The sequence below is a fragment of the Calliphora vicina genome, chromosome 2 (genome assembly GCF_958450345.1).
Source record: "Calliphora vicina chromosome 2, idCalVici1.1, whole genome shotgun sequence".
Taxonomy (NCBI): domain Eukaryota; kingdom Metazoa; phylum Arthropoda; class Insecta; order Diptera; family Calliphoridae; genus Calliphora; species Calliphora vicina.
This window is the reverse complement of record NC_088781.1, coordinates 142,487,608-142,499,974: the sequence shown is the minus strand read 5'-3', so window position 1 is coordinate 142,499,974 and position 12,367 is coordinate 142,487,608. Positions and strand designations below refer to the sequence as shown.

At 29.2% G+C, this 12,367-nt stretch overlaps 1 protein-coding gene across 1 annotated transcript in view; it reads left to right on the top strand.

Annotated features, from left to right (window-relative positions):
- LOC135950912 (uncharacterized) overlaps positions 1-12,367 on the top strand; it is a 64,563-nt gene that overhangs the window by 40,910 nt on the left and 11,286 nt on the right. The window contains exon 2 of the mRNA XM_065500436.1: positions 7,679-7,890. Coding sequence (XP_065356508.1) covers positions 7,679-7,890 — 212 coding nt within the window. The remainder of the gene's footprint in view (positions 1-7,678; positions 7,891-12,367) is intronic.

Here is a 12,367-nt window from a genome sequence, read left to right as displayed (position 1 = left end):
CCGACTGACCTTAAGTCCACCCGTATATCTATCTATTGAAGGCACCATAAGCCTACTGAGAAGAATTTAGGTGGATGAAATTAAATAGTTTTTGTGGATCAGAAATGTTTGTAATTAAAAATAGGCCAAATCGGTAGGGTAAAACCAGTCTTATTAACCAATATGTGAGACAACTTAAAAAAAGATTGATAATATTTTACCCGCCATCAAAAAAGATAGGGGTTATATTGATTTTGTCATTCCGTTTCAAAATATTTGTCCCAGACTCACATTATTATATGTATATTCTGGGTCCACATAAAATTCTAAGACTATTTAGCAGTATCCGTCTGTCTGTTTAAAACACGATAGGTCCCAAACGAAAAGAGCCAGCAGTCTGTCATTTCCCACAAATACTCTCTGTTGATAAGATTGTTTGGTATGGAAAATGGGCAATATCGGTCCATGATTTCACCTAGCCTCCATACCAGGCGCGGATCCAGGTCAACAATTTAAGGGGGTGGGAGGTGGGTATGTTGTTAAAATTAAAATTTGTTCTACATTTTTCTTTTTGTTCCTTTTTTATATGAACAAATTTGGGTTTTGGGGTGGAAATTTCCTATTTCACTCCCTCTGGATCCGCGCCTGCTCCATACAAATGTCAACTGGGAATACTGTTTGAGCATTCATAAATATGCTGATTACGCGGCAATCTTGATAAAATGTTGAGCAAATTAGTTCTAAGTACTTTGAAATTATATTGTAAAGTATGACGAAAATTCGGCAACATTTGTCCGTGGTACCCATACAAGGTACCCCTCAGCATTCACGAAATTAGATATAAACAAGTTTTATATGAACCAACCAACTTTTGTGAGGATCGGTCATGATTGAGAATTGTCACATATTGTTGGTGGGTATACAAGATTCGGTATAGCCGAATAAAAAACTCTTACTTATTCAAACTTGTTTTACAATTTTCTGTAATATTTAATTCTAAAAATTTATTTATTTTTTATGGCTTGAAAGATTTTTAAATTTAAATTTTGAAATTTTAGTTTTTACCTTTTTTTTTTGCAAATATTGCTTTTAAAATATATCGTCTTATTTCTAATAAATTTCAAAATAGTTAACATGTAAATGTCCCATGGCAGAATCAAAAAGGTACAATTATTAGAAAGTATGTTCTCAATTATAATTTCCCTAAAATGTCAAACAAAAGAAAATTTAAAATATCAAAATAAAATGTCTGAAAAAATAAAATTAATTCCAGTTTTGTTGAAAAAAATTAATTTGAAAAGTTTACTTCTGAAAAAAAAAATAATTTTACGAAATAAAAATGTGAAAAATTAAAGTTTAACGCAAAAAAATTCTAAAAACGCGCACAAATCAAATGAAAACATAAAGTGATAATATGCAGAGTTTGACGTTGTAGGGGTAAACTCTCCCTAATAATTGTACCTGGTTGATTCTGCATGTAAGCGTCCAAGAAATTAAATCGTATAAAAAATCTATAAATTTTAATTTTAAAATCTTTTTTTTTCACATAAAAATTAGATTTAGAAATAAAAGTTTTTAGGACGACAGGTCGTGCTATCCACCAGCTCCAAAACATATGTATCTATATTTCTCATTTCAATTGCATTGATTTTTTTATATTTTTAAAGGTATTTATAGACGGCAATACTGAGTATTAATATTTGTCAAAAACTCAAGTATCATAATACAATTTCATCGTCTAAACAAAATTTGTATTAGATTTTCAAAAAATACAAATGATTTTTTTGATTTACGGTCGGTATTGAAAATTTGTTTAAAACAATTCAAAAACTTTTTATTTTCAAATGTATCGGGTATGTATTTATAAATACAAATAAGGGAAATAAAAATGTCAAGAAAATATAAAATAAAAATAAACTTTGCAGAAAAATATGAATCAACAAAGAAATCAAATATTTGTAATACTATCGTGTAAACAAGATATGTTTTTTCGAAACGATTTTTTGAAATACCGAATGACTTCAATAATATTTTAAATTTGAAAAGTGTTAATACTCAGTATTGCCGTCTATAAATACCTTAAAAAACATTTAAAAACCAAAAATCAAAAATGGAAAAGTTTCCGATATCTATACTATTTTAAGTGTTTAATTAAAAATAAAAACCTATAAATGAATCACCCTTTATACAAAGAATAATTGTCTTTTTCACTTTTTTATATTTTTGAAAATTTGTTTTAACTTTATAAAAAATCTGAATAACAACACCATTATTTTTGTTCAAAAAAAGAAATTTACACAATGTATGTCAAAATCTATATAAAAGGACATCAATGAAATTGTTGTGAAAATCTTTCAAAAAATCGTATAGAAAATATGAACATGTTGCAATATGTTTTTCACATACAAACAATTTAAATTTGTATGAATGATTTAAAATAAACAAAACAATAAACAATTTTAAAAATTCAATTAAAATTATTCAACATTTTTTGTCCAAGAAAACATACCCACAAAAAACGCTATTGATTTGGAAGCAATAGAAATTTTGGTGCAGCATCGTTTTTATTGTTTCTAACACAGTTTCACACAATAATTATTTCCCTTACTTTACTGCATTTTTCAACAATTTCCAAGCTAAATATTATGAGAAGCTGTAAGGAAACTAAATATAACTGCTTCCAAATATTTATTGTTGGGATAGTACAATGTCCATGTTAACAGGGACCAATATGATAAAATTAAAATTTTTAGAAATACATACTCATCAGCAAGTAGAAATTTGACAATGAAAAATTATATTAAACTAAGCATTAGAAAAAATTTCGTAATGTGGATAAAATAATTTCGTGTATGGCTTATTCTGCTTTAATATAAAAAAAACTACGTTGCAACGGGAATATCTTAAACTTTGACTTAATAAAAACAGCGTCCACCTAATATTTATAGCCCCTAAGAAAGTTGTCTTTAATCTGAGATAATATTTAAAACTTAAGTTCCATTTTAATCTTAAGTCATTACACTCACCACTATTTTATTTACTAAGTATAATAATATCTATATCTATACAATTTCTATATAAGTTTTTATTTGGTTTTAATGTTAAATTCATGCAACTAGTAGTTGTTGTTATGCATAAAGTAAATATTATAATGTCAATGCAAAGGCAGCAAGTTGAAGTAACAGCGGTAGCAACATACATAAAGCAAAATACCAGGCAACACCATATGCACATGTCACTAAACATGGTGTCAGACTTGTTTTTTAATATTTCATACACGAGGATCTACATATATGGATATGTATGTATCTATGTGGATGCAAACTACAATGTTGTCTGTTATTATTCAACACACACATCCACTCCCTCTCTCTATCTCCTATTCAAATGTGTTTATATTTTAATGTATGTGTTTATATATGTATGTATATGTGTGCATAATGCTTAAATGTTAGATAGTCCTCTATCTCTCTATCATCATTCTAAACATAAATTCCAGTATACACTAAACATAAGAGTATATGTGTGTTTAACGGAAACGGAAACTTTATGATTTGTTAACAGTACGAACAAAACAAAAAAAGATTCTATAAAATATACTTACATATACAATATATTCTAAAATGATTTTTACTTTTTTTCTACTCCATGAACAAGGGAAAAATATTGCATGTAAATGCATGCTGTAGACATGACATAATACAGAACCGCAAAAAAAAATAAACAAAAAAAAAACTGACATGAACAGAAATGTTCACTACTAATGGAGCCAGAGTTTAGAGACTCAATATCAAAACTTATGTAAATATGTAAAATGGACATAAGGGTAATAACTATAAATAGATAAAAACAAATAGACACACAGAATTCACAACAGCTTGCAAATTGAATTTAATATTGCTTAAACAAAACATTAATACGAGTAGTCACTGAAAGGGAAAACTTATGGAGATTTGCTTAAATATAGATCTCTTGTTAAGTACGTACAATTTCAAATATTTATTTTTAAAGTGGTGTAAATAAATTTTATTTTAAAAATCCAACTAAACTACTAAACTTTATGCTGCTATTTGATTAAAAAAAGTCAAAATGAGGCATTTATATATTTCATGGAAAAATTAAATGAATTAAAAATAGTGTTTTATAAAATATATATAGATTATCTCCCACAACAACACATTTCAATCAATTTATTTAAAATGAACATTACAATTTGTGTAAAACTTGAGTATATTAGGTAATCGATGTCGATACAAAATATTAGTTAACTTTATATCGACAGTGGTTGTGGTATCAATTGTTATCAAGTAGTTACATTTCATTTAATTAGAAAAAATAACATTTATTTCTCTAGTTTGTTCATTGCTCAAAATTCATGACTCAAATTTCTTTTAAAATTTCAATAATTTCTTTTCGTTAGTGATTTTCGGAAATGGCTCTTATATGGGACCTCTTAACAATTATGGAACGAACGCCATGAAATTTGGTCGCATCTTTTATTGGGTGTATGACTTCAAAATGTGAAGTTTTTTAAAATGTGTAGCTTTCATTTTGAAGCGTTTGTACAATATAAATTTATTCAAAGTATTTATTTCTGGCAACGTATGGATTCCGAGCCAAAAGATCTATTGAGGACAAGAACGAATCAAGCCAATATATGTTTCAAAGTGAAACACATCCCAGAGCGAGATTTCTGATTCGATCGAAACATATAATAGTCGGACTGCACGCAGAGAAAAAATATAATTGGGCATGGTTACTGTAACCATTTAAATAGTCTTATAAGTTTTTTAACAATATTATGGTCGCAGTAACTATTTACATGATTGTGGTAACCATAGTATGGTTAATTTACGATTCACATGATTGTATCACCCATATATATGGTTACAGTAAACAAATATATGTTTGCCTAACGTGGGTGAGGCAAAACTTCCCAACAACTTCATTCTAAATACTTTTTAACAGGTATTGCAACATGTGGCCGAGCGATATCATGATGGAATATTTTGTTTTCATTTCTGGCCGCATATTCTGGGCGTTTTTCGGCCAATTCTCGCTTCAAACTATTCAATTGCATTTGGTACAGGTTCCCTGTGATGTTCTGGTCAGATTTCAGCAGCTCATATCAGATCGGACCCTTTTGGTCCCACCAAATGCAAAGCATTACCTTAGATCCATGGATATCTGGCTTTGGAAGGTTGGCAGGGCTTCACATACGATCTCTTAATCAGTTTGGGGTATCGTAATGGATCCACTTTTTATAGCAATTAGTAAATCATTTCTGTCATGAAAAATCGTCTTTGAAGGTCTCTTGGCTTCAATTTGTATGATACCCTGCTTTTGGATGAATCCTGCTGCTAATTTTTAAATTATTGCTAGAATAGCTCCAAATGATTTTGGAAGCTCTTGTTGAGTTTTACAATATTCTACAATTCTTGGTCTTCAAATTTTTTTGGCTGGCCAGGGCGATCTTTATCTTCCATGTTAAAATCGCCAAACCATCTATCGGATATGGAAACCGGTGGAACACACCGATTGATCACCAAAGATTATATTTGGTGATCAATCGGTGTGTTTCAACTCCAATTTTTTTTTTTCAAATTAAATAAGTAAAGCAAAACTTCCCGCATATGATGCTTTTTTGATACAAAATTCGAAAATTGCGAAAAAAAATTGTTATATGCACAATAATTTTCAATAAGTAAATAAGAATAAATGAAATTAAATTTTCTGTGGATACCAACATTGGTAAGAGATTGTTGATCGTCAAAGTGATTTCCGAAAGTAGGAAGAATTTGTAAAAAGAAATATATTTATGACAAAAAAGTCCTATTTCGGGAGGGCAAGGTGAAATAGAATAACAAACGGATATCATTAATTCGATGGGTATACTTTAAGGGGAGTATTGGACTAATGATATTTTAGAGGTAGTCGTTCTAAATGGGTATTTTAAGGGTAAATGGGTATTTTAAGAAATGAAATAGAATATTCTTTATCGTCGCACAGTGGGTTCAATGGTACCTAAAGTAGCGATTAATTCATAGAAGCTGTAGTTTTAAAATATTATATTTGTTTTTATTGATGAGTTATTACAAGCACATAAAAACTTATCATTTTAGAAAAAAAAAGTTAAATTTTTAAAATTACAAATTTGTTCAAAAAAGTCACAAAAGAGAATACTATATTTCTTTAGTAATAAATAATCATAAATACATAAAAACACAACTTTAAAAAAAAATGAAAAAAAAATTATCACTATAACTTAAATAATTAAAATACATCAATAAACCCGCACTATTTTTTTGGATATAGGTATAAGCTGAAAGAGCATTTAATGGAATTTACCCGATCTCGCCCTGAATTTTTTTAAACTCAATCTATATATCGAAAAAACCCCAATAATGAAGCACTTTTAATAAAAACGTAAAAAATATTTGCAAAACATTTATCTAAACAAATAATATTTATTTGTGTTCTCAAATACCTGAAGTTGATGGTTCAATTTTAATATTTCTACTTTTAATAGAATTAACAAAAAATATTAGCTCTCGAAATATCAGCTCGCAAAATTTTCTAAAAATTATTTGACTTTGATCGCTCGCTGCCAATAAATTAAGTTACTCACAACTTTAAATTTAGCCGTTAGTAATGTAGAATTAATTATGCACTATAATCCAATACCAAACATGACTGTGACAGATAAAGTCCAGCTTTTGAATTAATCGCCACTTTTGGTACATTTCAACCCTCTGTGCTTCGTATTACTTGCCAGCATTTTTGTTTATATGAAAAACATACTTATCTCTTTTAGAAAATTCCATGAAAAACTTATAATTAAAATTGTTCTGAAAAATCTAAAATTTTACATCTGGTTGGGATTAACGAGAACTCTGTAACTTAAAATTTGATTTAAAACGAACATAAATTTTAGAATATATACATAAATATATATTAATGATTTATTGGAATATACAATTTGTTGAATTAAATTTAAATTACTTGTAAATGTAATTATTTCCTAGTTTTATAATTTAACTAAAACTGTTTCTTGCAGACCCAAAAATAAAACTTATTTTAAATTCCAGCTAAACTTTTGTAAAATGAATCTCAATTAATTTCCATAAAACGGATCCTAATGCTTTTCTAGAAATTTTACCAACTCGAATGAGCACTTTTTTTCCTTTTCGTATAAAAAAAAAACAACAAAAATTGTTATATAAAATGCATGAAATTTCTAGATACACTTCTGTTAAATAATTTGTAACATATTAAAGTTGTACACATGTGAACTTGTATAAGAAAATAATTTACATATCCTTATTACAGTAAAAATACAAAGTTTAATATCAGTATTACTGTACAGTATTTAATATGTACAACTATTAACACAAAACATATGTATTACTTATACAACCACACACTCACATGTAATAATAATAATTACATACGTATGGGTGTATATACACATTTACATACATTCAAAGATATATGTACATAACTTTTTAAACAATATTTCCTGTTTGTCTTTCGTTAGTTAGTTTTTACTCTCATATTTTTATGTTTTAATGTTAAACAAAAATACCAACAGCAACAACCATTATTATAACTCTTTCATGCCAACTTTTTTTTTGTCTTCATCTTCTGCTGGTTCTGCTTCTCATTTGTTTCTTTCTGTCTTTTTGTATTTGTGTTGCAGATTTCATTGTGGCACTCAAGGATGTTTCGGTAACGATACCACAAGCTGTAAAACGTGGTAGTAATGCAATGCTAACATGTAATTACGATATGGAAAATGATACTTTATATTCTGTGAAATGGTACAAAGGACGACGTGAATTTTATCGTTATACACCAAAGGAAAATCCGGCAATGAAAGTTTTTCCTAGCCAAAGTGGTCTAAATGTAGAGGTAAGTTTTTCAACTCTTTATTTATATTTTTCTGAAACAAAATGCCGGTACACTTATATAGTACATTGGCATGCCAAACCGAACCAAACCAAACAAGTACGCACAACTTTCCAGTAAAATAAACCGGTGTAAAAACTATAATAAATAGATGGAGAGTAAAAAAAAACAAATGTAACGGAAAAGGAAAACGAAAAATAAAAATGAACCGAAATAATTCATAAATACTGGCACAGAACGAGGACGAGAGAGTGTATGTATGTATGTAAAGTTATGAAAACATAACAAGCAAACAACATCAATACAGTTGTTTTAAACAACGCACAAATATTGCTTGTAATTAAAGCAACTGTTGTTTAATGAGCAGAGCAACAACATTACAACAACAAAAAACAAACCTCATTAACAATGTATTGCACAGTAATGCATTATCGATCGATTACATTTAATAAACAATATTCCATAGTTATGAAAAATATTTCCATTTTTTTCTTCTGTCTTTCCTTTTGTATTGTAATATTCTCATTCAATAATTTACAGTGAAATTTTTACAAACAAATAAAATAAAATAACAAAAAAATATACAATAATTTTATAATATACATTCATTTGCAATTCAATTTACAATCCAATAGCATTTTAGCCGTATTTGCAATACCTGTATGGTTAAACAACAGCGAAAAAATAAGATAAAATACCGATAATATCGCTGTTAATAATCCAATGTTTTTTTTTCTCGTAATTTTTCCATACATTTCAATTCGTGTTTAATTTGTTTTATTTTTTATATTTTTTACATTGCAACAGTTATTTGCTTTTAATGACCAACATTTTCAACACCAATTTAAATTTTTTTCTCGCTTTGCTACATCTGCATACAAATATGTAGACAAATGAATGGCGCGAATTAATTAAAGACAAAAATTAAATTTTATTTTCAAAGTGGAGATTAAATTACTTAACCAGAAGTGTATCAAAGCGGATTCATACTAATAACGTTGTTCATAAATTTGTTATTTAATATTTAAGCCTGCACATTTATTAATACTGAATGAATTCATTATAACAAAATTAAACAGATTTCAATAATTATAATAATTACTTGAATTATAATCTGGCTTTATGCCAGAACTAAATCACTGCGAAGGCTGAATTACTTTAGTGCTGATGCACAGATATTAGTCTAAATACCAACTTAATGTATTCCTATCGACTCAGAATCACTTTCTGAGAAATGGATTCCGATCCAAAATAACAGCTCATCTTTTGAGACCAAAACCGAATCAAGCCAATTTCCAATACTCTGTTCTGAAGTGAAGCGTATCCCAGAGAGAGCGTTTTGTATCGATCGAAATCATTAGTAATCACACGGGTTAATGTCTGGGCTATACGACGGGTGAGGAAAAACTTCCCAACCAGCTATTTATAAATAGTTTTTAACAGATATTGCCACATGTGAACATTTACGGTTGAATATTACGGTTTCATGTCTGGCCTAGGGTTCCTACGCGGGAAAAATTTACCGGGAATTCCCGGGAATATTTTTTTCTTAATTTTCGGAAAATGTTTGTCGGGAAATTACGGGAATTTTTTTTTAAAAGTTGCAATTTTCAGATTCGTTTTTATGGCCAAATTTGTTGCTAATTGTCTCTAACTACGCATGTTTTACAGATTTAACATAGTCGAAATTCTTAAGTTTTTTAATTAAACAAAGAATTTATTGATTTTATACTTGATTAAAACTACGACTGTGACAATACCGATAAAATGCCACTATTAAATTAGAAACCTTATAAAGGCTGGACCAACATTGTACAACCAAATATAGTTCATTCGTAATTCAGCTCTGGGTGGAGAAAGAACTCGCGAGTCATTGTCTTGTCGCTAAGGGCAATCAGGCTGTCCTTTTTTCGCTGCCTTCGGGGAATTTCGTTTCACTCGCATTGGTTAATGTGTGGCGTCGTCTAACTGTACAGCGTTATGGTTCTTCAAAGTGTATATTAACAACATGCAATCGACTTTGGTTTTATAACCTAAATTAATTTTATATATGGTGGAGAACCAAACAAAACACGTATTGTAATTTGGTGGAGACCATAAAACTTAGGAGCTGAGTTCGGGAATTCCTGCTTCCTATACGAAGGTATAGGAGGATTGGCGTTTCCTGGACGAGGCTCTTCCTTGGCCGTAATTTTGGATGGCGTTATGTATTTTATACAGACCAAACAAAAAAACAAATATAGTTATTGGATTATTTGGGTTATTGTAATGGATCCATTTTTCATCGCAAGTAGTAATTCGGTGAGAAAATGTTTTTATTTTATAGCGTTCAAGCAGCATTTCAGGCATACAAGATCGTATTTCAATGTCACTTAGCTTCAAACTGTTTTGGCTGGCCTGGGTGATCTTCTTCTGAACCGGACAATTAAAAACTCAAAAGATACGCCATCTATTGTAAATCCCGGATTTTTAAGTCATACTTCCCATATATTAGGGACAAACATGATTTAGTTATGAATATAGTCGTTAAAAAAAACCATAAATCATAAATTTATTCATCCTTTTGAAAAATTTTAACGTTTTTTTATATATTCCATGTAAAAATTGTTTTTGAAAAAACGTAAAAAATACGGCAATTTTTACATGTACCAATAGGGACGACATGTCTGTTAGTAAGTTACTTTTATAGAATTCGAAATTTTATCGCAAATATAGGTCATATTTTAAATTAATTAAATTGAAAAAACAAATTTCAAGTATCGTGAAAACTGAAAGTGCCAGCTTAAAGAGCACAGCAGGCAAAAAACTAATGTGAAATATTAAAAGGTATTTTTATAGTCACGTGTTGAAATTACATATTGTGAGAAAAAAACCTAAAAAATTTATAAAAAAAAAATAAAAAATTACGCAAATAAATACTATTTGTGATAGGTATTTAAAAAAATTATCAAATCTAATTATGCAACCATCAAGTTCAGGTATTTATTGATATGTTTTGGTTAAATTTAAATTTAAATTATTTGTGGAAATGGCTTTGATATTAGTTTTTATATTGGAAGTGCAAAAAAAAATGGATTTTGTCAGTTCAAATGGACATAAAGTTATTAGCTGGGCTCAGCTGGGCAGAGAATTTAATATAATTTAAAAGCCTGGACAGTTAGGCGTCGTTTCAGAAAAAATTAGGTTGCGCATCGCTGCGCCTCATAAGTTATATGTAAATTAGTAAAAGCTTCACCCTTTAAGTCTACCATCAAAAAACACTTTGCGATTCTGATAAACCTTTTATTGCTGTCGCTGTTGTTGTTTTGTTATTGTCATTGTTTTTTTTTGTTTTATAAGAGATGTGCAAGTGTTGTGTTTAATAATACGAGAGTCACGTGTGATTCTCGCCTGGACGTGGCTATATTCTTGTATAATAATGAGATAAATAATAATAATCTTTTACCAATTACTTTTCTTTATCTCAGTTTAGTTTTTCATTGGTTGATTTTCTAATCGTGAATGAATAGCACTTGGAATTTTAACAATTTAACTCTCATGAACTCACGCTTGTATATTTTTTTGTGATTAATTCGAAGTTTTTTCTTGTGGTTAATACGAAGTCATCCGATAGCAGGCAATTTAGCTTAATAAAAAAATCATGTTAGTGAGCGCGATCGCGAGAATTTTAAAGTTTTATATCGGGAGCCAGTTATCACTCACGTTCAGATCTGTAGTTTTTATATTGTCTCATTTCAAATATTGTGTTGTATAAATTTCAAAGTCTTTTAGTGGCAGGAGTTGGGAAAGATCTCTATTATTCAACCTCCCATTACTAGTTAATATAATGATATCATCTTAAAACAATATGGTAGTTTTTTTATCAATAACATGCATAAATTTAGTGTGTCTCACTGATGTAGTTCTATAGATATAGGAAAATTAATAATTCATTTGTATGGGGGGAACCCGATTCGACCCTCGTATACCCTTCCGATTTTGGCGGAACGTGAAGTTTGTTTTTAGAGTTACCCGCAGCAAATGTAGTGTACATAACTATTGTAGTTCTGTAGATATAGCACAGTTAATAATTATTTTATATGGTGGGTAATTGACTTCCCCCTCCTATATCCCTAAAATTTTGTTACAATATGCGGATTGGTCTAAGGGCTACCCACGTAAAATTTTGCGAGCGTCGCTATTATTGTTGTTGAGATATTAATAAATCCGTAAAAATGGGGCATTTGACCCCACTGTGCACCGTAGGCCCGACATATCTAAAAAACTAAAAAAAATCGAACAAAATTAAAAAAAAATAAACCTAAATAACTCTTGACCTAAAAGTGATAATCTACATATATACACATATTTTTTGTAGATCTTCTTTAGGACTATTTATATTTTAAATATCAGCGCATTCAGATTTTAAATCGATCTTTTGTGATTTTTTTAAAAAATGTGAGACAAAAGGTTGCGTGTAATTTTGTAATTAAGCGTAAAG